Source organism: Nyctibius grandis, chromosome 31, assembly GCF_013368605.1.
Source record: "Nyctibius grandis isolate bNycGra1 chromosome 31, bNycGra1.pri, whole genome shotgun sequence".
NCBI lineage: Eukaryota > Metazoa > Chordata > Aves > Nyctibiiformes > Nyctibiidae > Nyctibius > Nyctibius grandis.
The window spans coordinates 2,841,637-2,868,665 of record NC_090688.1 but is presented as its reverse complement, the minus strand read 5'-3'; the positions used below and the strand labels follow the sequence as shown (position 1 = coordinate 2,868,665).

General features: G+C 68.9%; 3 protein-coding genes across 9 annotated transcripts; all 3 read left to right on the top strand.

Moving 5' to 3' along the window:
* Positions 1 to 400: 400 nt before the first annotated feature.
* SEMA6B (semaphorin 6B) lies at positions 401 to 19,366 on the top strand. Of its 5 annotated transcripts, XM_068420477.1 has the most exons (18): positions 6,879 to 6,959; positions 10,876 to 11,024; positions 11,671 to 11,800; positions 12,122 to 12,182; positions 12,272 to 12,334; positions 12,642 to 12,743; positions 12,839 to 12,929; positions 13,007 to 13,126; positions 13,230 to 13,318; positions 13,423 to 13,640; positions 13,766 to 13,897; positions 14,800 to 14,949; positions 15,745 to 15,939; positions 16,722 to 16,862; positions 17,112 to 17,189; positions 17,348 to 17,406; positions 17,502 to 17,701; positions 17,792 to 19,366. In XM_068420477.1, the coding sequence occupies exons 2-18, from the start codon at positions 10,910 to 10,912 to the stop codon at positions 18,479 to 18,481; spliced, it is 2,634 nt and encodes an 877-aa protein (XP_068276578.1). In that variant the 5' UTR covers positions 6,879 to 6,959; positions 10,876 to 10,909; the 3' UTR covers positions 18,482 to 19,366. The 5 variants fall into 5 exon arrangements, with proteins under 5 accessions (XP_068276575.1, XP_068276578.1, XP_068276574.1 ...); XM_068420474.1 differs by lacking the exon at positions 6,879 to 6,959 and adding an exon at positions 401 to 485 and having other exon boundaries at positions 17,502 to 19,366; XM_068420473.1 differs by having other exon boundaries at positions 17,502 to 19,366.
* Positions 3,632 to 26,831, top strand: LOC137674774 (perilipin-3-like). Of its 3 annotated transcripts, none has more exons than XM_068420492.1 (8): positions 3,632 to 3,636; positions 23,754 to 23,812; positions 23,893 to 24,088; positions 24,393 to 24,475; positions 24,565 to 24,796; positions 25,256 to 25,443; positions 25,533 to 25,646; positions 26,134 to 26,831. In XM_068420492.1, the coding sequence occupies exons 2-8, from the start codon at positions 23,765 to 23,767 to the stop codon at positions 26,554 to 26,556; spliced, it is 1,284 nt and encodes a 427-aa protein (XP_068276593.1). In that variant the 5' UTR covers positions 3,632 to 3,636; positions 23,754 to 23,764; the 3' UTR covers positions 26,557 to 26,831. The 3 variants fall into 3 exon arrangements, with proteins under 3 accessions (XP_068276593.1, XP_068276591.1, XP_068276592.1); XM_068420490.1 differs by having other exon boundaries at positions 23,890 to 24,088; XM_068420491.1 differs by lacking the exon at positions 3,632 to 3,636.
* LRG1 (leucine rich alpha-2-glycoprotein 1) lies at positions 20,086 to 21,494 on the top strand. The gene has a single exon (XM_068420493.1). The coding sequence runs from the start codon at positions 20,208 to 20,210 to the stop codon at positions 21,222 to 21,224; it is 1,017 nt and encodes a 338-aa protein (XP_068276594.1). The 5' UTR covers positions 20,086 to 20,207; the 3' UTR covers positions 21,225 to 21,494.
* Positions 26,832 to 27,029: the final 198 nt, after the last annotated feature.

Genomic DNA, 27,029 nt, shown 5'->3' with positions numbered 1-27,029 from the left:
CTCCCGGTCGCGGGGCAGGCGGGGGGGGGGATGCCCTTTCGCCGGGGGGGCCGCGGCAGGCGGGACCGGCTCCCCCCGCCTCTCCCCTCCCCTCGGCGCCGGGGGCGGGGGGGCCCGAGGCCGGGCCGGGCCGCCTCCCCGGGGCGGGGGCAGGGCGGGGGGCGCAGCCGCTCCGGGAGCGGCGGCGGCGGCGGCAGCGGCTCCTCCAGCGCCGCCGTTACCGGAGCGGCCCCGGTGCCTGCCGCAGCCACCGGGTGGGCCCAGCTCCGGCCCCGGGCCCCCCCCCTCCCTGCTCCACCGCCGCCCCCCCCCCCCCCCCGCGCCGCCCGCGGCCCCGCCCCGCCCGGGCTCCGGTGCCCCGGTGCCTCCCGCCGCGGCGGAGCGGAGCGGAGCGGGGCCGGGCCGAGCTACCGGCGAGCGCAGGTGCGCGGTGCCCCGGACCAAACCCCCCCGGCCCCCCCCGGGACCCCCCCGGCACGGTGGAGGTAAGAGCGCGGCCGGTGCCCCCTCCCGCCCCCCCGGCGATGCGGTCCGGTCCCCCCCCGGTTTATCCCCCCCCTCCCCATCGGTTGCCCCCTCCCGGGGGGGTGGCGTTGGGGGGGAACGGGGGGTGCCCCCCCCCCCCAGCCCTCCCCCTCCCGCCGCCGCCGGCTGCTGCATTGGGAAGCGGCGCTTTGTTAGCGGCTCCGGGCGGAACCTTGAAGGGTCACGGGCTGGAGGGGCCCCCCCGCACCCCCAGCCCGCACCCGTCTGTCCCCCCTCCCTGCACCCTGCAGCCCCCCCCCGCCTCCCGCACCGCCCCCCCCTCTCAGCACCTCCATTCTGCATCCCCATCCCCACCCCGGCACCCCGATCCTGCCCCCCCCCCCCGGCCCCCTTCGGCACCCTGAGCACCCTCCCGCACCCCCAGCCCACCCCGGCACCCCGACACCCTCCCCGCACCCTAATCCTGCACCACTGTGTCCCCCCAGCACCCTTATCTCCCCCCCCCAGCACCCTTATCTCCCCCCCCAGCACCTTTATCTCCCCCCCCCCAGCACCCTGCTCCTCCCGCAGCATCCCGATACCCCGATCCCGCACCCCCCCCTCCCCCCAGCACCCCGATCCCGCACCCCTCTCCCTGCCCAGCACCCTCATCTCCCCCCCCCGCACACTGACCCCCCCCCAGCACCTCAATCCCGCACCTGCCCCCCCCATCCCCTCCACCCAGCATCCAGTGTGTCCCCCCCCATCTCCTCCCACGCCCCCATCCCAACCCTGACCGCCCCCCCCTCCCCAGCCCTGGGACACGGTGATGGGCACGAGCTGCTGAGGGGCCGGGGGGGCCCCCCCCAAGCTGGGAGGATGGAGATTTGGAGGAGGGGGGGGGCGCCTTGCTTCATGGGGCTCTGTTCTGCCGCTTCTTTAGGGAGCAGCCAGGGCTTGTTGTTTTTGGGGGGGGGCTGGTGTGTGCCCCCCTGCCCCGTGCAGCCCCGGCTGGGCTGGGGGGGCCGGAGGGGCTGAACGGAGGGGCGCTGGCCAACGCAGCCTCTGAAAGGGCGGGGGGGGAGCGGTGAGGGCTCAGCCTGGGGGGGGGGGTTGGCAATAGGCCCCCCCTGAAATAACCCGGCAGGGCTGGGGGGGGGCAGAACCCCCACAAATTGGGGGGGTGCCCGGCTCTGTCTCACAGGAGCCGTAACTTTTCCCATGGTGGGGACAAGGGATGGGGGGGGACACCCTGTGTATGGGGGGGAGGGGGCTGGCACCCCCCCAGCCTCAGGGCAGGGCCAGGGAGCCCCATGCAGGAAGCATCTGTAGGGCTGGGGGGGCCCCGTCCCCCCTTTTGGGGCTCGGCACCATCTCACTGTCTGCAGATTTGGGGAGGGGGGGGGTAACCCTAAAATAACGTGGGGTGGGGGGTGCTGAGCCTGGCCTCAATCCTGCCATGTCTGCCTCACCACGGGGTGCCCCGGGCACCCCCTGACCCCCGTGTCCCCCCCCCGGACCCTCCCAGGCCTGACCTCCATCGCTGCCACATAACCCAGAGCAGTCGGGGGGCTGGGGTCCCTCCAAGCCCCAGCCAGCCCCTCCGGACCCCCCCATGGGGTGGGGAGCCCTGTCCCTGCACGGGGGCTTTGAGGGGGCCTAAACCCCCCCCCCTCAGGGCTGTGCCATCGGCTCGGGGTGACCTTGGGTGAGCGCTGCCTCCTGCCGTGCCTCAGTTTCCCCTCCACCAAATGAGGCCGTGAGGGGGTGCAGAGGGGAACCCCCACCCCCCCAGTGCTGGGTGCTGCACCCAACCCCTCCACCCACCCTGGGGAGTGAGGTGGGGGGGACCTGCCATGAGCAACCCCCCCCTTGGGGACCCCCACCTCTGCGTGTCCCCAGCACTGGGGAGAGGTGGGGATGATAGTGGCACATGTGGCACCACTGTCCCCACACCAGGTCCCCACACCCCGATCTCTTCAGGACCAGGTTGGCCCCAGTGGGGCCGGATCCTGCTCCTGGGATGCACTGGGGGGGGGATGCTGAGCCCCCCATCCCACCGAGACTGACCGTGGGGGGGATGCATTGGCTTGGGGGGCCCCTCTGTGTCCCCCCCCAGCTATTTTAGCCAGGGCCTGAACTGGTGACACCAGAGGGCAGCTCCCTGCCCTGCCGGTGCAGGATGGGGCCCTGGTGCCCCCCCTGAGGCCATGGCGGGGGGGGGTTTGCAGGTGCGTGTCCCCGCTGGGTGCTGGGGGCCGGATCCAGGCGGGTGCTGAGGCGAGCGCGGGCGGCGACGTCCCTTTTGCAGCATCCTCGGGGTGACACGGGAATTGGGTCACCGCTGTCACCGGGGCACGTGGCTGCGCCGGCGGGTTTGGTGCGGGGCGGGGGGGGGTGGATGTGATCCCTGGGGGGGTGGGATTCAGGCTCTGAGGGTGCTGGGGGGCAGCTCAGCCGGTGACGGTGCCACCGGTGTTTCGACCGCGGGGGACACGGCTCCTTCCCCCCTCCCTGGCAGCCTCTTCCCGAGATGTTTTCGCCGCCGTTACCATAAACAAAGAGAAATCACCAAATTCAACCCCTGGCAGCGGCGAAGCCACCGGCAAACCGGGCTGGGGGTGGCCGTGAACACGCGTGGGCACACGTGTGGGTGCGACGCTCCCCGTGGCCTGGCTGCCCCGGCTGCGGGGGGCTGTGGGGACCCCGGGGCTCCCCCTAAACCGGGAGGTTTTCGGTGCCTTCGCCGCCCTCCGAGCCCTGCCAGTCGCCCGAAGTCACTGGGCAGGGTGGTGACGCGGGTGTCACCATCCCCCTCGGCCCTCGCAGCCGGCGTCCCTTGCCACTTGCTCTGCACGTGCCACGTGATGGTTTGGCTCCCAGTTCAACCAGTGCCTCCCGGGAGCTCTCCCAGTTCAACCAGTGCCTCCCGGTAGCCCTCCCAGTTCAACCAGTGCCTCCCGGGAGCCCTCCCAGTTCAACCAGTGCCTCCTGGGAGGGCTCCCAGTTCAACCAGTGCCTCCTGGGAGCCCTCCCAGTTAAAACAGTGCCTCCTGGGAGGGCTCCCAGTTCAACTAGTGCCTCCTGGGAGCCCTTCCAGTTAAACCAGTGCCTCCTGGGAGCCCTTCCAGTTAAACCAGTGCCTCCCGGGAGGGCCCTTCCCTCCCCCCCAGCTCTGCCGTGCGGGTGCTGGGGGGCTCAGCCCGGCGTGGGGCCCGTGCGGGCGCTGGGTGCGGGTCCCTGCTGCAGCGCCGGCCGCGGGTCGTATCCTTAGACGAGCTGGAATATTTTTAATTAAAGCTGCCAGTTTGGATGCGATTTAATTTTGCAGTGGGCTGAGCTGCGCCGGCCGCTCGCGGCAGCTCCTGGCCCTATTTCCCGGCGTGGCCGTCGGTGAGGTTTCCTTACCGGGCGCAGACCCACGGCTCTCCCCACACCGGCATCTCTCGGGGTGCCACCGCTGTGGGTGGGATGGTTCCGTGGTGGTGCCGGCGCGGTGGCATCCGGTGTGCGTTCGGTGACATAAATAGTGGTAAAGAAACCCCAGAGCGAGCCCGGTTCTGTCTGGGTTGTGCCGCTGCGCCTGCTTGACCCACTGGCACCCATGGGCACCGGCATCACCCCATGGGCACCGGCATCACCCCATGGGCACCAGCATCACCCCATGGGCACCGGCATCACCCCATGGGCACTGGCATCGTGGGTGCTGCATCCCGGGAGCTCCGGGCTCTCTCCAGCCCCAGGATGGTGATGGAGGCAGATGCCCCAGTGTGGGACCCAAACCCCACCGCAGAGGGGACCCGGTGACCCCCCGTCTCGTCCCCAGGGACCGTCGGGCTTCGGTTGTGCCCCCCCAAAGGGGTGAGGGAGGTTTCGGTTCCCGTCGCGAAGGCAGGAGGGAGAGGAAGAGCGATGGGCTGGCGCGGAGGAGATCCCGCGGGGCCGCCGGGCGCTGACGGGATTTTACTCCCTATTTAATTACAATTTTGTCAAATTAAAAAAAAAATAAGAGGGGAAAAAAACGATCCCTCTTGTCTCTTTGTGCCGGTTCCCGGCAGCTGGTTAATTAAACAGCGGCTGGTGAAGCCACCGGTCCCTAGAGGAGGTGCCAGGGGACCCCAGTCCCAGGGCTTGGCGGTCACACCTTGGTTCCAGTTCCTCCCAGTTCAGCCCAGTTTGGCCCCAGCCGTGGTTGTGGCAGCAATGTGCCGTGGCTAATCCCCGGCTCTCCCCGGTGTGATCCTGCCTGCCGGGATAATCTCATCACACCCGGCAGCGCCGCGGCGGAGCTCGGTGAGGGGTTTGGTGCCGGATGGATCTGGGGGGGGGGGACACACGTGGTGGCCCTGGGGGAGCGGTGGCTGCGGGCGCGTCCTCGTCGGGGCGATACGGGGCTGCGAGTGCCCGCGGGGCGCTTGGGCACCGGGTGGGGAAACTGAGGCACGGAGCGGGGGACAGCACGCGGCTTTGCTGGGGACAAGGACAGGGTGGTGGCAGCTGCGGGGCCGGATCCTGCCCAGGGCAGCGGGTACAGAGCGGGGAGCTGCAAATAGACGCGCACGTGACAGGCGCGTGCGCACCCCCACGCGTGCACGGCCCCCGCGCGCACCCCCCCACGCACACCCATCCCTGCACGCCCCTCACATGCGTGACAGCCGGGGCACGGGCACCTGCACACATGTGATACCCTGTGTGCGGGCACCAACATCTACATGCACGACACGTGGTGCCCACACGCCTGCACACATGTGTCAGCTCGTGCACAGCCTGGCACCTGCACACACATGACAGCTGGTGCACGTGCACCAGCACACACGTGTGACATGTGGTGCACACATACCTGCACACAGACGACGCTCAGTGCACACACGTGACACTTGGTGCACACACACCTGCACACACTCGTGCCAGATGTGTGACAGCTGCTGCACACACCAACACCAGCGCACACCGACATCTGCACACACGTGGCAGCTGGTGCACACACACTGACACACACACACGTGACAGCTGGTGCACACCCCCCCGCACACAGTTGACACCCAGCACATCTGGCAGGGCCACCCAGGGGACAGGGACCTTTGTCACCCGCCCTGCTGTGAGCTTTGCGGTGCCGGTGGGGGGAGGGGGCCGGGGCCGTGGCGGGTGCCCGTGGCTGGGTGGGCTCTGCGGGCGCTGGCGGGAGCACGGGGAGCTGCTCCGAGGGCAGCGAGGGGACACCCGACCTTCTGGCGGGCGCGGAGGTGGCGGCGCTGGGCACGCACCCGTGAACAATGCCCTTTGTTCCGTGCCACCGCTGGCATCCCACACCCCATCCCACATCCCATCCCACACCCCATCCCGCACCCCATCCCACATCCCATCCCACATCCCAGCCCGCACCCCATCCCGCACCCCATCCCGCATCCCATCCCGCACCCCATCCCGCATCCCATCCTGTATCCCATAACCCGTATCCCATCCTTCATCCCACTCTGCATCCCACAACCCACCCCGCACCCCGTATCCCGCATCCCACCCCGCACCCCGGCAGTGCCAACACCCACGCTGGCCCGGCTCCGGTGCATCCCACAGCCCGCTGGCACCTCGGGGTGCCCCGTGCCGGGGTGCTGGGGTTGGGTGTCACCCGCTGTGGCTCCCATCTGTCCCCGGCCATCGCGGGATGTGGCAGCGTGTGGGGCGGGTGCCACCACCGAAGCCTTTGAGTGGGACGGAGCTGGGTCACACCACAAGCCTGCAGCCTCGCACGAGGAGGAGGAGGAGGAGGAGGCCATGGGGCGAAGGGTGGCCTCGCGTGTCACAGCCCACGCGCCGGCACCCCGCCCTGCTGGCACACCAGGCGTGGCTCCTGTCCCCACGGGTGTCCCCATCCCGTGGTGTCCCCAGGAGATGGGTGGCTGGGAGGAGGGCGAGGGGACTTCACAGAGCAGGTGCCACCCCGGGTGGCAGCTCCGGGGCCACCATGACCTCGGGGACAGGTGAACTCGAAGCGCTGGCAAGTTCAAGTTCATTAAAAACCTGGGGCTGGGGGTCCCTGGGGACAGGGCACCTTGGGGACAGGGGCTCCCGGGGGATGGGGGCACCCTGGGGACGAGGCACGCTGAGGATGGGGGCTCCATGGAGATGGGACCCCCTGAGGACAGGGCACCTTGGGGCCATGGGCTCCCTGGGGCTGGGGCACCCTGGGGTGCACGGGGAGGGTGCGGGCCATGGGGCCGGCAGGGCCTTGGGTGGGGGCTCCCGGGAGCGGTGGCCGGGTGGGGGTGGCAGCAGGGGGTTCCCCCTTCCCACGCCGAGGGGAAACTGAGGCACGAGGCTGGAGGCGGTGCCTCAGAGCGGCCGGACCTGCTGCTACCGGCGGGACCTGTCTGCAGCCACCCACGGGCATGCGGGTGCCAGAGCGGGGTGCCACGGCGAGGGCTGGCAGCGCACGGGGACCTGGCGAGGGTGCAGAGCCCCTGGGGGGGCACAGGAGAGCGGGGAGGACGAGGGGGGTGAGTGCCTTAGGGGACAAGGGGGTATGGGTGACTTTGGGGACAAGGGAGACAAGGAGGATGGCTGTCTTGGGGAGCACGGGAGGGACAAGGGGGGATGCCAGCTTTTGGGGACAGGGAACGAGTGCCCTTGGGGACAAGGAGGGTGACAGTCTTGGGGGGGACAGGAGGGACATGGGGGGATGTGTCCCTGTAGGGACAAGTGCCTTGGGGGGACCCACAGGACAGGAGGATCCGTGTGCCCTGGGGGGACAGGGGACAAGGGGTGTGAACTGGGGGGGACACCTGCCACCTCCGCTGTCCCCTCCGCGGGGTTTATTCTGGCGTGAAGCATGACACCCCCTCGCTAGCAAACCATCCTTAATATGCAGATGAGTATGTATTTAATATGCAAATTACCACACAGCTCTGGCCGGCCACCAGCACCGCCCTGGCGTGGCGGAAGGGACACGCTGGGGGCACCCACGGGTGTCACCCGGCGGGTGTCGAAGGTGCTGGCAGCACCCAGTGTCACCCCGGGCACCCGCGGGGACAAAGCCACCCCCGGTGACCGCCGGGGTCCCCAGAGCCCGTGTCGGGGGGTGTCGGGGGATGTCCTGGGTGCCCACCCGGGGGGGGGTGGTGGGCGATGGGGAGGGGACAGCGCCGGGGACAGGGACCGGGGCTATAAACGGCAGCTGTAAGGGGAGCCGGTAACCGGAGCGGGGAGCCCGGGGGGGACATTTGAGCCGCCGCCGGGGCCGCGGAAGCGCCAAGGTGGGTGTCGTGTGTGTGTCCCCCCCCGTGCCACCACGCCGGTGGCCTCCCAGCCCTGTCACCCGCACGGGGACCCCACTGACGCTGGGGTCCCCCCCATCCTCTTGGCACCCCCCCCCAGCTCTGGGGGTGCTGCTTGGGGGGTGCTGCTTGTCTGGGGGGGGGGGACACGACGTGGCGAGGGGGGGGGACCGGGCCAGCCCGCGGTGCCAGGTGGCCGGAGTGACATTTGCTCGGTCCCCGCCGTGGGGACAGCTGCTTCCTGGCTCCCGCAACGGAAACCCGGGGGGGTGCTGAGCCCCCCAGCCCGGCAGCTGGGGTGGGGGAGGGCCCCCCAGGGCAAGTTAAGGGGGGGGGGTCCCCCATGGCAACTTAAAGGGGGGGGGGACTACTGCTGGTGACCCCCAACCCCTCCCTGTGGCAACTGGGGGGTGACCCTGCCGAGCGAGGGGGGCTCTGGGGACCCGGGTGCTGCGTGTTGGGGGGGGCTGGGGGGTGTTGGGGGGGTTTGGAGGGGGGGGCATTTTCCGTTATGCTGCTTCTAAGGGCCTCATTAGCATATTTAATTGCTGGTCGCTTATTGGCGCCGGGGGCTGTGTGAAGAGCAAATAAAATCCTGGGAAAGGGATGGAGGGGACACTGTGCCCCCCCCCCCCTCGGCCCGGTATGGGGGGGTTGGGGACCGTGCCCCTCCTCAGGTGCCTCCTAATGAACCCTCATTAATTAGGGGCTGGGGGCGGCTCGTGCTGGGCGCTGCTGCTGCTTTTATCCCCCAAAAAGTTGGATTTTAAGGGATTTTAGGATTGGTGTCACCCCCCCTTTCCCAGTGTCCCCCCACTTCCCAGTGTCCCCCCACCCCTTCCCCAGTGTCCCCCCCATTTTCCAGTGTCCCCTCATCCCCTTTCCCAGTATCCCCCCCCATTTCCCAGTGCCTTTGACCCAGCGTGGACGGACTCGGGGGTCCCACGGGCTCCGGGGGTGGCAATGGCCGGTGACGATGGGGGGGGACACACACCATGGTTTCCCGCGGTGCAGCTCGGGGTGTCCCATGGGTCCCCCCCGCCCCCCGGGTGTCCCCCCCCGGGTCCCCGGCTGCGGTGACAGCTGCCAGGGGGGGGGTTTGGTGGCTCCGGTTACGGTGACATCACCCCACCTTCCCACCTGGCGCGGGTGGGGGGCGCGGGCCCCCTCCCCTGGGGGTCTCTGGAGGGGGAGGGGCACGACAGCTGAGTGGCTTTCGGGCCGCCGGAGCCCCCGGTGCCATCGGGGTGTCCTGTGAGGGGGGGGGGACACCCACCCCCAGCTGTGGGACCCCCTCTGCGAGCTCTGGGGACAGCAGTGGCCGTGCCATAGGGCCAGCGGCGGAGGCGGCCGGCGGAGCTCAGGTGGGCAGAGAGGGGTGTTGGGGGAGGTGGGGAAGGAGCCGTGCCCAGATGCCACGGGGATGGGCTCCCACGGGGGAATGGGGACAGGAGATGGGGGGGGGGCTGGCAGCCCCCTCTTTGGGGTGACAGGGACGCCACCGCGCTTCGTCCCCCTCTATCAGCCCCTGGGAATTATGGCATGGGGCGAGGGGGGGGGCAAAACTGGGGGACTGCCCCCCCTTCCTGCCCATCAGCCCTGTGCTGGGGGTCGGGGGGATGCTGCTGGGGGGGGGGAAGCACAGGGTGAGCGGCACCCCCCCCCCCAAGCTTTGTGTGCAGAGGCGGGGGCTGAGGGTGCTTCCGGATGGGGAAACTGAGGCACGGAGCAGTGGGCTCCAGCAGGGACAAGGACAAGGGAAGCGCCCGAGGCCGTTCAGCCGCTCGGTGTCGGGGACACTCGGGCTGGAGACCCCCCCCACACCCCCCAGACCACCCAGCACAGCCCCCCTGTCCCCACCCGCTGCCTCAGTTTCCCCCCAGCCCTACTGGGGACACACACGATGACTGTCCCCTCTCCTCCACCACTGCCGTGAATGGGTCCCTGTTTGTCCCCCCTGTCCCCACCATGTCCCCCCACTCTCCCTGCCATGTCCCCCTCCTTCCCGCTGCCTTTTCTTCGCCCGCACAATCGCAGGCATTTATGTCGCCGGAGGCTCCGGTTACCCCGTCCCCGCTCGCTGTCACCGCGCGGGCTGGGGGGAACGGTGACACCGGACCCCCAGCTTGGGGTTACAGGCGCCCGAGGCTGTGACACGACCTCCCTGCTCCCCAGCTCCCACCCGGCGTGGGGGGGTGCTCAGGTGGCTGATAGATGCTGAGCCCTTGCGCTGCCCTTTGGGGTCCCCTCTCCCTCTGGCACCGGGGGGACACCACGGGGACACTTAAATTTGGTGACTTTTGGGTGCTGCCGGTGTCAGGGCGGGGGGGTTGTGGCACGGGGACATCATTGCCCAAGGGGGGTGGCTTGTTTGGGTAACGAGGCTGAGCAAGGTGCCCCCAGCAGCCCCTAAAGGAGAATGTCCCCACCCTGGGGACATCGTTGGATGGTCCTGGGGGCTGTGACACTGTGGGGTCAGTTGTCCCCAGGAGCTGTGACATGGTGGGGATGTTGTTGGATGTCGCTGGGGTCCATGACAACGTGGGGACAGAGTTGGGTGTCCCTGGGGCTGTGACACCGTGGGGATGGGGTCAGTTGTCCCCAGGGGCTGTGACACCAGGGTCAGGTCCTACTGGGGTCACATCCTACCCGGGGGCTGTGACAGAGCGGTGTCAGGGTCAGATGTCCCCGAAGGCTGTGACACCGCAGAGGGGACCAGGATGGGGACAGTGCCGGGTCTCACGCAGGGCGGGTGACACCGCAGAGGGGACAAGGTTGAGTGTCCCCGCTGGCACCGCTGGCATCCAGGCACCGTGACCCCCAGCGTCATGCAATGTCACCCCCCTGCCTCCCCGCAGGGGACGCGGTGGCAGAGGGTGACAGTTCGATCAAACCCGCTCTCACGGAATTGATAATCAATTAAATCTCGCCCTGGCTGCTAATTACCCAGCTCCATGCCCCCACGGGGACGGGTGGCAGGGTGGGGACAGCGGCGGTGGCATCCTGGACCCCAGCACCAGTGATGGGTTTGGGGTGCGGGTGCTGTGGGGTTGGGGGGTTCAGCAGCACCCAGTGGGGAGGGTACCCAGGGCTCCGGGTGGGTGCTGCCCCCCCCTCCCAGCTCTCCCCGTGCCCGCAGGTGCGGTGGGTGCCCACCCGTGCCGGGGGACACCATGGGGCCACCCCGCCGCGTCCCCCTCGTCCTGCTGCTCCTGCTGGCGGCGCAGAGGACGGCCCGGGGCACCTTCCCCGAGGAGCCCGGCCCCATCGCCGTGGCCCCCGAGGACTGTGAGTGCCCACCCAGGGGGGCGGGGGGGGTCGGGGTGCTGCATCGACACACAATGGGGGACATGGCTTGGTATGGAGAGGGGACGGGGTTTGGGGTGCTTTGGGGTGAAGGCAGGAGGGGGGCACCCATGGGTGGGGGTTTGGGGTGAAGGCAGGAGGGTGGCACCCATGGGCAGGGGTTTTGGGGTGAAGGCAAGAGGGGGGCACCCATGGGTGGGGGTTTTGGGGTGAAGGCAGGAGGGGGCACCCATGGGTGGGGGTTTTGGGGTGAAGGCAGGAAGGGGGCACCCATGGGTGGGGGTTTTAGAGTGAAACCTGGAAGGGGGCACCCATAGGAAAGGGGTTTTGGGGTGAAAGCTGGAAGGGGGCACCCATGGAAGGGGATTTTAGGGTGAAGGCAGAAGGGGGGCACCTATGGGAAGGAGTTTGGGGGTGAAGGCAGGAGGGTGGCACCCATGGGTGGGGTTTTGGGGTGCTTTGAGGTGAAGGCAGGAGGGGCCACCCATAGGAAAGAAGTTTTGGGGTGTAGGCAGGAGGGGGCACCCATGGGCAGGGCTGGGTGAGGGTGGTCGCCCTGGCTGGCTGGGGCAAGGGGGGTGGGTGGGGGTGCCCCGGCAGCGTGTGACCCCCCCTGTGTCCCCCCCAGACGTGAAGCACTACGCCGTCTTCGTGGGCCACGGGCCGAGCCGCCCGGCCAGCCCCGAGGGTGGGGTGACCCAGCGCCTCAACATCCAGCGCATCCTCAAGGTCAACCGGACCCTCTTCATCGGGGACAGGTCCGACCCTCGGCACCCCAAACCCTCTGTGCCATGGGGGTGGGCACCCTACACCCACCCCAGCCCTCTTTGCTGGGGAGGGACCCCAAAATCTGCCCTGGGGACGCCCTGGGGCACCCCAGCAGGTTGGACACCTTGGGGGTGCTCCTGCCCTGGTGATGCTCATCACCCACCCCAGCACCCCAAACCTTCCCTGGCAGGGGGGTGGCAGCAGATCCCGCACCCCCCAACATCCCTTTTGGGGGACACATCCCCGAGGTGCCCCCCAACACCGCAGCCGGGAGCCCCACGGGGTGGTGACACCCGTGTCCCCCTCCCCAGGGACAACGTCTACCGCGTGAGCCTGGAGCCCAGCGGTGCCGGTGAGATGCGGTACCACCGGGTAAGTGCCCGGGGAGGGGGGACTGGGGGTGTCCTGGGGGGTGCTGGTGGCTTGTCCCCAGCCCCATGATGACTTTTGTCCCCCCCCAGAAGCTGACGTGGCGCTCGAACCAGCACGACATCAGCATCTGCCGGATGAAGGGGAAACACGAGGTACGGGGTGGGGGGTCTGCACCCTGTGAAACCCCCCCTGGGTGAGGCACCCTCTGCACCCCGTGTCACACAAAGCCACCCCATGTCCCCCCCGCTGGTGTCACCCTCCATGATTTATTGGCCACTTGGATAATTAGGTTTGTAATTAATTATTCTGGGAGCGGTGCATCATTTCCACGTCCCATAAATGCCATTTTGGGGGTGGAAACCCCCCCCAACCCACACCCTCGCGGTGCTGGGGGCCTGGGTGGGGGCAGCCAGGGCTGGGTGGGTGGCACAGGGTGACGGTCCCCTCTCGCCGGCGCAGGCAGAGTGCCGGAACTTCGTCAAGGTGCTGCTGGTGCGGAACGAGAGCCTGCTCTTCGTCTGTGGCACCAACGCCTTCAACCCCGTCTGCGCCAACTACAGCGTGAGTCACCCCCACCCCAGCCGGGACGGGGACACCGGGGATGTCACCCCGCTGCCCCCGTGGCATCGCTCACGGCCCCGTCTCGCCTGTTGTAGATGGACACGCTGGAGCCCGTCGGGGACAACGTCAGCGGCATGGCGCGGTGTCCCTACGACCCCAAGCACGCCAACGTGGCCCTCTTCACAGGTCAGTGGCACCGCCCTGGGTGCTGTGCCCGCTGTCCCCCCGTCCCCGTGCCCGCCTGACGCCCCTCTGCCGCGCAGGGGGGATGCTCTTCACCGCCACGGTCACGGATTTCCTGGCCATCGACGCCGTCATCTACCGCAGCCTGGGGGACAGCCCGACCCTCCGCACCGTCAAACACGACTCCAAATGGTTCAAAGGTGCCTCCCATGGCGTGGTGGCCACCGTGTGCCATGTGGCACCTGTCCCCATCCCCTTTGACACTACCCTGGGATGTCCCTGACCCTGCCGCTGTCCCCGCAGAGCCCTACTTTGTGCACGCCGTGGAGTGGAGGAGCCACGTCTACTTCTTCTTCCGGGAGATCGCCATGGAGTTCAACTACCTGGAGAAGGTGGGAGGCATCCCGCGGTGGCCTGAGACACCAGGGTGGGGACAGGGACAAGGGGACAGTCAGCAGGGTTGGGTAGCAGGTGGTGATGGGTGTCCATCTCGTAGGTGGTGGTGTCCCGGGTGGCCAGGGTGTGCAAGAACGACATGGGGGGCTCGCAGCGGGTGCTGGAGAAGCAGTGGACCTCCTTCCTCAAGGCCCGGCTCAACTGCTCCGTGCCGGGTGACTCGCATTTCTACTTCAACGTCATCCAAGCCGTGACGGACATCCTGGAGCTGGACGGGCGCCCCGTGGTGCTGGCCGTCTTCTCCACACCTGCCAACAGGTCGGACCCTCTTGTGCCCTGCCAAGACCCCCAAGGCTGGGCTGGGACCCCTCCGTGTGCCCCAGTGCCCATGGGGGGCATGGGGGATGGGTTGAGGTGTTCACCCCATGCCCACGTCCCCCCAGCATCCCCGGCTCGGCCGTGTGCGCCTTCGACATGACCCAAGTGGCTGCCGTCTTCGAGGGACGTTTCCGGGAGCAGAAATCACCCGAATCCATCTGGACGCCCGTACCCGAGGACATGGTGCCAAAGCCCCGGTGAGTGACGGGCCACGGGGACAGGGATGGGGACAACCAGGCTGGGACCGGCAGGGAGGGGCATGGGGGTGGAGGTAGGGACAGGGATGGAGACAAGGACAGGGACAAGGACAGGGATGGGGACAGGAATGACGAGGGCTGGTACCTCCAGGGAGGGTGGTGGGGATGGAGATGGGGATGGGGATGGATGGAGATGGAGATGGGGATGGATGGAGATGGGGATGGATGGAGATGGAGATGGGAATGGATGGAGATGGGGATGGGGATGGATGGGGATGGGGATGGGGATGGATGGAGATGGAGATGGGGATGGATAGAGATGGGGATGGGGATGGATGGGGATGGATAGAGATGGGGATGGGGATGGATGGGGATGGGGATGGGGATGGGGATGGATGGAGATGGAGATGGATGGAGCTGGAGATGGGATGGACAGCGGGGACAGGGACAGGGATAGGGACAGAAATGATGAGGGCTGGTACACACAGGATGGATGATGGAGATGGAGATGGGGATGGGGATGGAGATGGGGATGGATGGGGACAGGGACAGGGATGGCGACAGGAATGATGAGGGCTGGTACCCACAGGGAGGGTGGTGGGGTTGGAGGTGGAGATGGGGATGGATGGAGATGGAGATGGGGGTGGATGGGGATGGAGATGGGGATGGATGGAGATGGAGATGGGGATGGATAGGGACAGGGACAGGGATGGGGACAGAAATGATGAGGGCTGGTACCCACAGGGCGGGTGGTGGGGATGGAGATGGGGATGGTGATGGATGGAGATGGAGATGGGGATGGGGATGGTGATGGTTGGAGATGGGGATGGGGACAGGGCTGGGGACAGCCAGGGCCGGTACCAGCGTGGCCGTGGGGCCGCTGAGCCGTGCCGCGGGCGCAGGCCGGGGTGCTGCGCGTCCCCGGGGATGCGCTACAACTCCTCCAGCACCTTCCCGGACGAGATCCTCAACTTCGTCAAGACGCACCCGCTGATGGACGAGGCGGTGCCGTCCCTGGGCAACGCGCCCTGGATCCTGCGCACCATGAGCCGGTGAGCGCCCGGGGCAGGAGGCAGCCCGGAGAGGGGTGGAGGGGCTGCTGGGGGCTACTGGGGGCTGCTGGGTGCTGCTGGGGGCTGCTGGGGGCTACTGGGTGCTGCTGGGGGCTACTGGGGGCTGCTGGGTGCTGGCCGGAGCCCCTCGTGCTGCCCTTGCCTGTGCGTGCCAGCGTCGGGAGAGCACCAGGAGACCTGATAAATCTCATAAACTTTGCAGTCGAGATTGTCTCGTCCTAATTAAATCTGCCTTAATTGCTGCTTGATGGGGAATTAATGAAGCGGTGCTGTCGGGCCGTAGCCTCCCGCCGGCGGGGCAGCCGGGGCGCCTGTGGGGCTGGGGATGGGGACGCGGGGCTGGGGACGGGAGTGTGGGGATGGGGATGGGGACACGAGGCTGGAGGTGGGGACGTGGGGCTGGGGATGAGCATGTGGGGCTGGGGACAGGGACATGAGGTTAGGGATGGGGACACAGGGCTGGGGACAGGGACACAAGGTTACGGCTAAGCATGTGGGGCTGGAGACAGGGACATGAGGCTGGGGATGGGGTTATGGGGCTGGGGACCATCTGGGATCCCGGTGGGATCCAGCTGGGTCCTGGGTGGGATCTGGACTAGTTTCCCTTTGAGATCTGCACGGTCCCTCATGCTCCCTGGGGACTCCCAGCGCTGGGCCAGCTGCAGCCTGTCCCTCCCCAGAGGGGTCCTGGCCTCCCACCCTGCCTCAGTTTCCCCCCCAGAGACACGTGAGCTCCCACACTCCCCAACACCCGGCTCCGTTCGCACCGTGCAGGTACCAGCTCCGCAAGATCGTGGTGGACAATGCAGCAGGGCCGTGGGGCAACCACACCGTGGTCTTCCTGGGCTCCAACACGGGCACCGTCCTCAAGTTCCTCATCCAGCCCAACGCCAGCACCAGCCCCGTGCCCGCTCCTCCCGGCAGCCAGAGCGTCTTCCTGGAGGAGTTTGAGACCTACCACCCTGGGAGGTGGATGCTGGGGTGCTGGGAGGGAGGGGAGGGGTGGGTGGGAGTGGTCAGATGGAGGGGTGGGTGGATGGATGGATGGATCAATGGGTGGGTGTGTAGACGGGTGAATAAGTGGTTGGATGGATGGTTGGATGGTTGGGTGGATTGATGGATGGATGGATGGATGAGTGGTTGGATGGGTAAGTGGCTGGATGGATGTTTGGGTGGTTGGATGATTGAGTGAGTGGTTGGATAGATGGATGGGTGGGTGGGTGGATGGATGGATGGACGGGTAAGTGGTTGGATGGATGGTTGGGTGAGTGGTTGGGTGGATGGGTGACTGGTTGGATGGGTGGATGGATGGATGGGTGGGTGGGTGGGTGGATGGGTGAGTGGTTGGATGGATGGATGGACGGATGGGTGGGCAAGTGGTTGGAAGGTTGGGTGGGTAGGTGGATGGATGGATGGGTGGGTGTGTGGTTGATTGATTGGTTGGAGATCTGGATGGATGGGGAGTGGTTGGATTGACGGGCGGGTGGATGGATGAGATGTTTAGGGAGGGATTGATTGATGGTTGCAAGGTGACAGGGGAGGATGAACGAGGTGGTTGGCGACGGGTGGGTGAGATGGATGGATGGTTGGAGGGGACAGGTGAGAGGGGTGCAAGGGGTGGCTGGTGGATGCATGAGATGGGGAGGACGGGTGAAATGCCCTCCTCTGAGCCAGCCTGTGCTGGGGCTGGCTCCGTGGAGGGCAGGGGGGGCCCAGCGCCGGAGCCCCGCTGAGCTCTGCCCCGTCCCCAGGTGTGGCCGGGACACGGAGGACGAGCGGCGGCTCCTGGGGCTGGAGCTGGACAAGGCGGCGGGGGCCCTGCTGCTGGCCTTCCCGCCCTGCGTGGCCAGGGTGCCTGTGGCTCGCTGCCAGCAGCACTCGGGCTGTATGAAGTGAGTGCGCCGGGCTCAGCCGCCCCCCGGGGTGGGCAGGGCTGGGTGGGGAGGGGGCACGCGAGGAGCACGGACGGGGCTCCCCTCACACCCTGCGCCGGGATCCGCCTGGGGAGGGCTCAGCGTGGCTGGGAGCACGGCCAGGGGAAACTGAGGCACGGTGTGGTGCGGGGCCGGGGTGCCTGGGGGGGGCCGGGGTGTCGTCCCCGCCATGTTGGGGTTGATCCTGGTGTCTCTGCTCCCTGCCAGGACCTGCCTGGGCAGCCGGGACCCCTACTGCGGCTGGACGCCTGAGGGCTCCTGCGTCTTCCTGGAGCCCAGCCCCAGGTAACGCTGCCACAGCCCCGAGGGGGGACACTGGGGGACACGGGAGGGGGACAGCGGGGGCTCCCCAGAGGGCATCAGCTCCTGCAACCCCCCTTATTGCTGAGACCCAGCAAACTCATCAGCTGGGAGCCCCGTGCCAGGCTCTTTGTCCCCCCCAGGGTGGCCTTCGAGCAGGACATCGCCGGCGGCAGCACGTCCCACCTGGGCGAGTGCGAGGGTGAGTGCGGGGCAGGGACGGGGGCTCGGGGCCGCGGCGGTGGCACTGCCAGGTCCCCACGGCGGCCGTCCCCTGATGTCCCCACCATCCCCCAGGGCTGGTGACGGAGAGCTTCGTGGACGAGCCGGACGGGCTGGTGTCAGTGAACCTCCTGGTGATCTCCTCGGTGGCCGCCTTCGTCATCGGCGCCGTCATCTCCGGCTTCAGCGTCTGCTGGTTCATCGGCCACCGGGACCGCAAGGAGCTGGCGCGGCGCAAGGACAAGGAGACCATCCTGGCGCACAGCGAGTCCGTGGTGAGCGTGAGCCGGCTGGGCGAGCGGCGGGCCCGCGGTGGCCAACCCGGCGCCTTGCTGGCCCCGCTCATGCCCAACGGTTGGCCCAAGGACTTGGCGAAGGTCACCCAACACGACCTGGACTCGGGGGTCCTGCCCACACCGGAGCAGACCCCGTTACAGCAGAAACGGTGTCCCGGAGCCCTCCAAAACTGCACCTGGGAGCAGAGTCACAACATCATCAACGCCGCGTTGCGGGACCCCGGGGGATCCGGTACCGCCGGGCGGCTCCACGCCGGCTCTGGGCGCCCGGCGCGCGGCATCCCCCTCTCCTGCCACGCCATCCTGGTGGACCAGGAGCTGGAGGCTGAACTCAGCGACTCCTCGGGTGATGGCCATTGGGGTCGGGACCCCCAGGAGGGTCCCCGCACCCGCCAACACCCCCCCGCCGGCACCCGCCGCCCGCCCCGGAGCTCCTACGGCGACTTCGCCGGCACGCCGCGCCCCAGCCCCGAGCGCCGGCGGGTGGTTTCGGCACCCAGCGGGGAAGTGGGAGACTTTACCGAGGGGCCACCTTGGCACCCCGAGCAGCTGAACTTCAACGCCAACAACGGCACGGGCCGCCCCGGCGCCCACCTCAAGAGGAACCACACGTTCAACAGCGGCGAGGCGCCGGCGGGGGGTTACGGGCGTCGCGTCGCCACGGCACCCCGAGCCCCCGGCACCGGGCACCCGCGGGCGCTCACGGACCTGCACCACCTCCTGCGCTACGGCGTGGAGCGGACTCCCTCGGGACAATAGGGGCCCACCGTGTGTGTGTGTGTGTGTGTGTGTGTCCCCAACCCACCCCAGGACACCGCTGGGGTCCCCCAGCTCCGTGGGGACACGAGGGAGGAGCTGGGGACGTGGGGTGGGATGCTGCATGGGTTGGGGTGGGGGGGGACAGGGACCCCCTGGGTGCCCCCGGATAGGGTGTGGGGTGTCCATGGTTGGCGTGGGGCAGTGCCCCGTGCTCCAGCTGCCCCGGGGGGGTCCGTCCGTCCCCTCCCCAGGCTGGACCCAGGGACTGCGGCACCCTGGGAGGGAGATCCCTGGGGGGCAGCAGGATGGATGCGGGGATGCAGAGCAGGGCTGTGCCCCCCACCCCGCAGCCCCTCGGCCCCAGCGGCTGCACCCCGGCACCCGGGGGGGGGGGTGTGGGTGCTACCAGCACCCTGGGGACCCCCACCCAGGGGTGCTGCCGGGGCATGTTGGTTGCGGTGATGGGATGCGGCGAATATTAGGGGGGTGGGGGGGCCCCAAATGTGTGTGTTAGCGGGGGACAGGGCACACTCACCCCCCCCTCGGCCTGCGGTCAACCCCTGCCCAGTGCCAGCTTGGTGGGGGGGGGGGCTCATCCATCCCCCCCACCCCGGCACCCCCCTCCTGGAAAGCACAGCCGGGGCGTGGGGGCACCACGGGGGCCGGGGGGGTCCCCACCGAACCCACTCTCTGCTGGCAAAGGGTGCCCTTTCGGTGCCACCCAGCCCCCGGGGTGGCAGGTGGCAGGTCCCCAGAGGGGTGGCAGGCTGTAAATAGGGTGGGGGGCAGCGGGTGCCCCCCCACCCCGCGGCCATGCATGCGGCCGCCCGCGGTCTGTACCCCGCGGCCCCAATAAAAGCCCCTTTACCGGAGGCGACTCCCCCACCGCCGCCTCGGCACCTTCTTACCCCCCCCCGGGACCCCCCCCAGGAGCCTTGGGAGGGGGGTGGCACCGGGTGGGGCTGGGCACAAGGGTCCTGATGGCAGGTGATGGGGTGACACAGGGTTTGGGGGGGGAAAAGGGGTGCAGCTGCCCTGCACCCACACCCCTGTGCTCCCACTGCCCCCGGGCACCCACCCACCCATGTTCATTCCCCCACCCCCTGCACCCACACCCCTCTGCCCACCCCCATGTGCTCACCCCCACCCCAGCACCCCCACTCACTCCCAGCGGGTGCAACCAGGGGGGGTCCCACCGCTCCCCAGCACCCGCGACACACCGTGCCTCAGTTTCCCCCATGAGGGTGCACCCGGTGGGTGCTGGGGGGGTGAGGGTGGAAGGGGGGTGTCAATGTCGTGTCCCCTGAGAGCCGAGGGGGGGGACAAAGGGGATGTGGGGACGCCAGTGCCCTCACCCTGCCCCGGATGCCAGCACCCTGCGAGCTGGCAGCGACGGCGGCGATTTCCCAACCGGCACGTGAGGCACCAGCCTCCTTCCTGGAGGGACGGTCACTGAGGAGCCCGGCCGGCCACCGAGGAGCCAGGACGGCCACCGAGGAGCCCGGACTGTCCCCAAGGAGCCTCGTAGGCTGGTTGGGAAGGTGAGGGCAGGGCTGGGGGGCTCAGAGCGGCGTCGGGGAGGGGCGGACATGGGGGTCAGGACACGTCCCTGCCTGCAGCCATGGCCTGGCCCCCCCCGGGGTGACGAGTGGCAGCGGGACGGTGGCATCAGGCCTTGCCCAACCCTGGGGTGACGCCGCCCGCCCGCCTGCAGCCCCGCACCGCGATGGCACCGGGCCACATCCTGCCCCTGCTGCTGCTGCTGCTGGCGCTGCTGGTGCCACCGCCGTGCCCCGCCGCGCCGTGCCCCCCCCGGCCCAACGCCACCCGCTTCGTCTGCACCGAGCCCACCCTGAGCGCCTTCCCCGCGGGGCTGCCCCCGACCACCGTGGCCGTCTCGGTGGAGTTCACGGCGCTGGCCGGGCTCCCCGCCGCCGCGCTGGCCGGGCTGCCGCGCCTCCGGGAGCTCCATCTCGCCTCCAACCGCCTCGCCGCCCTCCCCGAGCCCCTCCTGCGCCCCGTGCCCGCCCTCCGCGTCCTCGACCTCACCGACAACCTCCTCACCGACCTCCCCGACGGCATCTTCGCCACCGCCCGCCACCTCCAGCACCTGGTCCTGCGGGGCAACCGGCTGCGGGCGCTGCGACCCGCCTGGTTCCGGCACCTTCTGGACCTGCAGTGGCTCGACGTGGCTGCCAACGCCTTGGCGGAGGTGCCACCGCAGGTTTTCCACCCGTTGCGGTCCCTCAAGAGCCTGGATCTGTCCCACAACCGCGTGGCATCGCTGGCGCCAGCGGCGCTGGCCGGGCTGCGGGCGCTGGAGAGGCTGGACCTGGAGGGGAACGGGCTGGGCACACTGGCACCCGCCACCTTTGCGCCCGCGCCCGCCCTGCGCCTCCTCTTCCTCCAGGACAACGAGCTGCGGGCGCTGCCCGACGGCGTCTTCGTCCCCCTGTGCCACCTCCGCGTCCTCGACCTGGCGCACAACCGGCTGCGGGCGCTGGAGCTGCCGCCCCCGCGCCCTGGCCCCGCGCTGGACCTCGACATCTCGGGCAACCCCTGGTCCTGCGAGTGCCCGCTGCTGGCCCTGCTGCGGCACGCGGCCCCCCGCCTCGCCGCCACCCGCGACACCCGCTGCGACAGCCCCCCGCGCTACCGGGGACAGGAGGTGGCCGCCGTGAGCTGGGCTGGGGACACGGGCTGCGAGCCCGAGGGGGACGGGCAGCGCCCGCCGGGCCCCTAGGCAAGGGGGTTGGTGTCACCCCAGGTGCTTGTGCGTGTCACCTCCCTCCCTGCCACGCTGTCCCCAGCTGAGACGAGCTCTCCTGGGGAAACTGAGGCAGGGAGACAGGGGTGCAGCTGTCCCCATCCCACTGGTCTCTGTCCCCATCCCAATGGCCCCTGTCCCCATCCCAGCGGCTCCCAGCCCCATCCCACCTGGCTCAGGCTGTCCCACATCCTTGTCCCCATCCCACCTGGCACATGTCCCTGTCCCCACCCCACCAGAGCACATTAAATACGGTCACTTGGTGCCACCGCACACTTTCTCCTGTGTGTCATCCAGTGAAGTCCCTGGGGATAAGGCAGTGACAGGCACCGTGTCCCCCAGCTGTCCCATACCCACCGTGTCCCCTGCTCGTGCCCATCCTCGTCCAAGCCAGCCTGCTCGCCCATGGGGCCACCCCCGGGATTGCCCACCACCCTCCCTGGCATTGCTCACCACTGGGTGACACTGCTGTCCCCTGGCCTGAGCACCCACAGGGGCTGGGGGTGGCCTGGGACCCTGCGAGGCTCTGCTCAGCTTGGGGACACCCGGCTTGGGGACATTTGGTATGGAGATGCTTGGTATGGGGACATCTGGTGTTGGGTCGCTTGGTATAGGGACACAGGGCAAGGGGACACTTGGTAGGGAGATACGTGGTATGGGGGCACCTGGGCATTGGGTCACTTGGTATGGGGACACCTGGGGTGGGGACACTTGGTGTGGAGACGCTTGGCAAGGGGACAGCTGGTAGGGGACGCACGTCAAGGGGATACTTGGTATGGAGATGTTTGGCAGGGGGACACCTGGCATAGGGACACCTGGCACGGGGACACTTAGTATGGGGACACAGGGCAAGGGGACACTTGGTATGGAGACATTTGGCAGGGGGGCACCTGGTGTGGGGACGCTTGGCATGAAGATGCCTGGTATGGGGACATATGTCAAGGGACACTCGGTAAGGAGGTGTTTGGCACGGGGACGCCTGGTATGGGGACACTCGGTATGGGGACACTTGTCAAGGGGACAGTTGGTATGGAGACGTTTGGCACAGGGACACCTGACATTGGGTCTCTTGGTGTGAGGACACCTGGCATGGGGACACTTGGTATGGGGACACCTGGTGCGGGGACACGCGGAGTGGGGCGGCGGCTCGGGGCCCACGCGGGTCGGGGTGTCCCCGCCGGTGTCCCCGGGCCGTTGCGGAGCCCCCGCCGCAGGATCGGGCCCCGCGCCCCACGTGGCGGCACCGCCTCTCCCAGAGCCCGCCCCTCCGCCCCGCCCCTCGCTTCTGATTGGTGGCGGCGCGTCCCTCCCCTTCTCTGATTGGCTCCCGCCGCCGACTATGAACCAGCGCTGGGCGGGGGCCAGGGATCGCGACCGGGGATCGCGATCGTGGCCGGGGGTCGCGACAGACCCCCCCACACCCCCCCCCCAGTAAGTACCGTCAGCGGGACTTCGCGGTAGTTGGAGGGTGGAAGCGGGGCGGAGTCTGGGGGGTCCCTTGGGGGGTCCCCGGGGGTGCCCGGGGGGGATCCCCGAGGGGGCTACGGGGGGGTCCCGGGGGGGGTCCGAGGGTCCCCGGATCGGGCCCCGCAGGGCCTGGGGGGTGTCCGGACAGCAGGGGCTACGGGGGGCAGTCCCAGGGGGGTCCCCTGCCGGTCCCCCCCACCGTGATGGGTGCCCCGGAGCACCCCAGGGACCCCGAAGGGGACCTGCCCCCCCGGGACCTGCCCCCCCGGGACCTGCCCCCCAGGTACCCAAGGGGACACCCCCAGGGTCACCAAGGGGACCTGCCCCCCCCGGGTCCTGCCCCCCCCCGGGACCTGCCCCCCAGAGACCCAAGGGCACACCCCCCAGGGTCCCCAAGGGGACCTGCGCTCCCCCCCGGGACCTGCCTTCAGGGCCCCCCCCCCAGGTTCCCCCAGGACTTGGCCCCCGGGGTGCACAGGGCCAGGCTGGGGGGGGGCAGCGGGGCAGGGACGCTGCCCTGTGCCCCCCGGGGGACCCAGGACCCAGCAGGGTGGCAGCGGGACACCCCAAGGGGCAGGGACGCTGTCGGGGTGGGGGGCTGCCGGCTGCTCCGCTCCCTGCGGCGGGCCCTGGGGGTGCCCCGGCCGAGGTGACGGGTGGCACGTCCCCATGTCCCCACCACGGGCTTGCGAAAGGCGAATCCCGCCCGGCTTCTGCTGAATCACCCAAAACCCTCCCAGGCCCCAAACGGGGATGGGGGGACCCCAGCAGGGAGGGGGGGCCCAACCCCACCGCACCCCGACAGGGCAGGAGGTCACCCCTGACCCCAAACCCCTTCCAGACCCCCCACGACACCCCCTCGGAGGCTGCCAGCTGCCTCCCACTCGTGTCATGAGTTGGTGGGTCTCAGCCCTCGGAGGGGTGGGGGCTGCGGAGGGGCATGCTGGGGGGCTCAACCCCACCGCCTCGGCACGGTGAGGGGTGGCCATGGGGCTTGGCCACCCATAGCACCCCAAAATCTTCCTGTTCCCGCTGCAGCCGCCACGGCCATGTCAGCTGAAAGCACGGCGCCGGCAGAGGACCGGCCGGAGCTGAAGGTAGGGGTGCAAGGAGGGCTGTGGGGGGGGGTGTGGGCATCGCTGGGGACCCCCGGCTCACCGCCGTCACCCCCCAGCAGAGCGTGGTGAGCCGGGTGGCCAGCCTGGCCCTGGTGAGCTCGGCCTACGGCATGGTGTCCACCGCCTACACCTCCACCAAGGACAGCCACCCCTACGTCAGGTCCGTGTGCGACGCTGCCGAGAAGGGGGTGAAGACGCTGACGGCGGCAGCGGTCAGTGGGGCCCAGCCCATCCTCACCAAGCTGGAGCCGCAGAGTGAGTGGGGCTGGGGCAGGGGGGCAGCACCCCGTGAGTTTTGGGGTGCCACAAAACTGCCCCTGGCAGAGCTCTCGCAAGGCAGCGGGGTAGGAGTGAGCTGGTTTCATATCTCGAGTTTATTTTGCCAATGAATGTTCATGGAAAGGGCTGGAGGAGCTGGAGGAGAAGCTGGAGGAGAAGCTGGAGGAGAAGCTGGAGGGGGCAGCACCCCATAAGTTTTGGGGTACCCCAAAAACCACCCCTAGCAGAGCTCTCACAAGGCAGCAGGATATTAACAAACCACTTGTTTTCTCCTCTCCAGTTTCCACCGCCAACGAATACGCCTGCAAAGGGCTGGAGAAGCTGGAGGAGAAGCTGCCCATCCTGCAGCAGCCCCCGGAGAACGTAATATCACCCCTGGGGGACACAGGGTGGGGGGGTCCAGTGCTGGGCGAGGAGCTGGGACAAGGCGTCCCTCTGCTGTCCCCTCCCAGGTGGTGGCAGGGACCAGGGAGCTGGTGTCGTCCACGGTGAGCGGGGCGGTGGGCCTGGCCCGCGGCGCGGTGCGGGGCGGCGTGGAGAGGACGCGCTCGGTGCTGAGCACCGGCGTCAGCACCGTGGTGGGCTCCCGCGTGGGCCGGCTCGTGGCCACGGGGATGGACGCAGTGCTGGGGACATCGGAGGAGCTGGTGGAGCGATACCTGCCCGGGACGGACGAAGAGCTGGGTGAGTGCCCACTTCATCGCTTGCACCCACTGCCCCTGCTCAGCCCCTCACCGTGGTGCCTGGGTGGCTTTGCCATGCCAGGGCACCACCGAGCCCTGTGCCCGGGGCCACCGTGCCACCGCACAGGGGACAATCCCTGCCCAGTGGGAAGCCAAAGCCGGGGGACGCGGCGGTGGGTGAACTCTCACCTGGAAACTGGGAGGCAAATATAGCCCGTGCCGCCCGCGCCGGGTATTTATAGCACGGCATGGGGTGGCGGCGGGCAGAGCTGGCCCCGTGTCACCGCAGAGGTGACCGGAGAGGCCACCTGGCTTTTTGGTGACCCCTCCACGTGACCCGGTGGCCAAGCATCCTGCAACCGGGTGTCCCCGTGACGGGGCGCGGAGCTCGGGGTGGAGGGGGGGCTCATCCCGGCGCTGGCACCGGGGTGGTCCAGGTGTCACCCCCCTGTCCCCGCAGCGGTGGCAGCGGGCGCGGAGGTGGCCACGCCGGATCGGCAGGGACGGCGGCAGAGCTACTTCGTGCGCGTGGGCTCGCTCTCAGCCAAGCTGCGGCACCGGGCCCTGCGGCACTCGCTGGGGGAGCTGCGGCGGGCATGGCTCAGCGCCCAGCGCCTCCTGGCCCAGCTCCACCACGTCTTCGAGCTGGTAAGGATGTGGTGGGGACCGTGCCAGTCCTGTGCCAGCCTGGCACCCACCCCCACGGTGTGCTGCCACCTCGCTGTGTCTTCCCTCAGATCGAGCAGGGGCGGCGGGGCATGGACGGGTCCCTGAACGGTGCCTGGCAGCGGCTCCACCGCATGTGGCTGGAGTGGAGCCAGCAGGATGCTGTGCCCATGGAAGAGCGTGAGGTATGGGGTGGGGGGCCCCGAGGTATGGGGTGGGGGGCCATGCCATGAAGGACACCAAGGTATGGGGTAGGGGACCATGCCCATGGAGGGCACCAAGGTGTGGGACAGGAGCCCATGTCCATGGAGGACACCAAGGTCCAGGTTGAGGAACCATGCCCATGGAGGACACCCAGGTATGGGGTGGGTGACCATGCCTGTGAAGGACACCAAGGTGTGGGGTAGGGGGCCCGTGTCCATGAAGGACACCAAGATACAGGTCATGGAAGATACCAAAGTATGGGGTGGGAGGCTGTGCCCGTGGAGGACACCAAGGTATGGGGTGAAGGACACCAAGACACAGATTGGGGGACCATGCTCATGGAGGACACCAAGGTATGGGGTAGAGGCCCGTGTCCATGGAGGACACCAAGGTCCAGGGGTCCGAGCCGTGCCGGGCATGGGGAGCATCACACCCCAGCGCCGCCGCTGCCCGCTGCCCGCCTTGCAGGTGGAGGTGCGGACGCTGGCCATGCTGCGCGGGCTCCTGCGCCAGCTCCACGCCGCCTGCACCCGCCTGGCCGCCGGTGCCCGAGCCTTCCCCGGCAGCGTGCAGGAGACGGCGGGCCACATCCGGCACGGCGTGGAGGGCGTGCAGGCCTCCCTCTCCCACGCCCATTCCTTCCACGACCTGTCGGATCTGGTGCTGGCGCAGAGCCGGGAGAAGGTGCTGCGGGCGCAGCTCAGCATCGACGAGCTGCTGGAGTACGTGGGGCAGCACGCGCCCCTGCCCTGGCTCGTGGGACCCTTCGCCCCGGCCCTCGTCGAGTACCCCGAGGACGTCCCCATCGAGATGGCCAAGTGGGAGGGTTGTGTCACCGTGGGGGGGACGCACCACGGCCCCACACCCCCCCGGCTCTGCAGCCAGCGCTGAGCCCCGGTGCCACCAAACTGGGGGAGCGCCACGGTGACCCCCATCCTCAGCGGGGACGAGGTGACGATGGACTCGGTGACCCGGCGTGGGAGCCCTGATGCCGCCGCTGGGGACTCGTTCGGGGAGGGAGGGACGGTGGCACGTGGAGGACGGCAGCGTGTGCCCAGGCCTGACCGCCCGGGGCTCCCCGCGGTGTCCCCGAGTGTCGGGGTTTCTTGTTTTAGCGGTTGCAAAGCGCTTTAAAGAGGAAGAAAACAACTTTTTAGGCCTTAAAATGACCCCGAGCCCGTAGCGCCGGCTGCAGCGGAGCCACTGGGGCTCACCGGGGGGTGCGGGGTGACCCCACGGGGAGGGTTTTGTGGTGGGGTGCCGGGGTGGAGGGTGCCGGCGGGTTGCCGTGGTGGCTGGACTGTGACCCGCGGCCATGTGGCACCGGACTTCGTCACGGTTGTCATGGCAGCGGGGCTGGGCCC

What these genes read in the sequence shown, in the direction of transcription:
- LOC137674774 (XM_068420490.1), top strand. Translation starts at nt 23,765, where the DNA reads ATGTCAGCTGAAAGCACGGCGCCGGCAGAGGACCGGCCGGAGCTGAAG. An exon ending in TGCAGCAGCCCCCGGAGAAC is followed by an intron (nt 24,476 to 24,564) that starts GTAATATCACCC and finishes GTCCCCTCCCAG; the next exon opens with GTGGTGGCAGGGACCAGGGA. An exon ending in TCCACCACGTCTTCGAGCTG is followed by an intron (nt 25,444 to 25,532) that starts GTAAGGATGTGG and finishes GTCTTCCCTCAG; the next exon opens with ATCGAGCAGGGGCGGCGGGG.
- SEMA6B (XM_068420474.1), top strand. Translation starts at nt 10,910, where the DNA reads ATGGGGCCACCCCGCCGCGTCCCCCTCGTCCTGCTGCTCCTGCTGGCG. An exon ending in ACCCTCTTCATCGGGGACAG is followed by an intron (nt 11,801 to 12,121) that starts GTCCGACCCTCG and finishes CCCCCTCCCCAG; the next exon opens with GGACAACGTCTACCGCGTGA. An exon ending in GTGAGATGCGGTACCACCGG is followed by an intron (nt 12,183 to 12,271) that starts GTAAGTGCCCGG and finishes GTCCCCCCCCAG; the next exon opens with AAGCTGACGTGGCGCTCGAA.
- LRG1 (XM_068420493.1), top strand. Translation starts at nt 20,208, where the DNA reads ATGGCACCGGGCCACATCCTGCCCCTGCTGCTGCTGCTGCTGGCGCTG.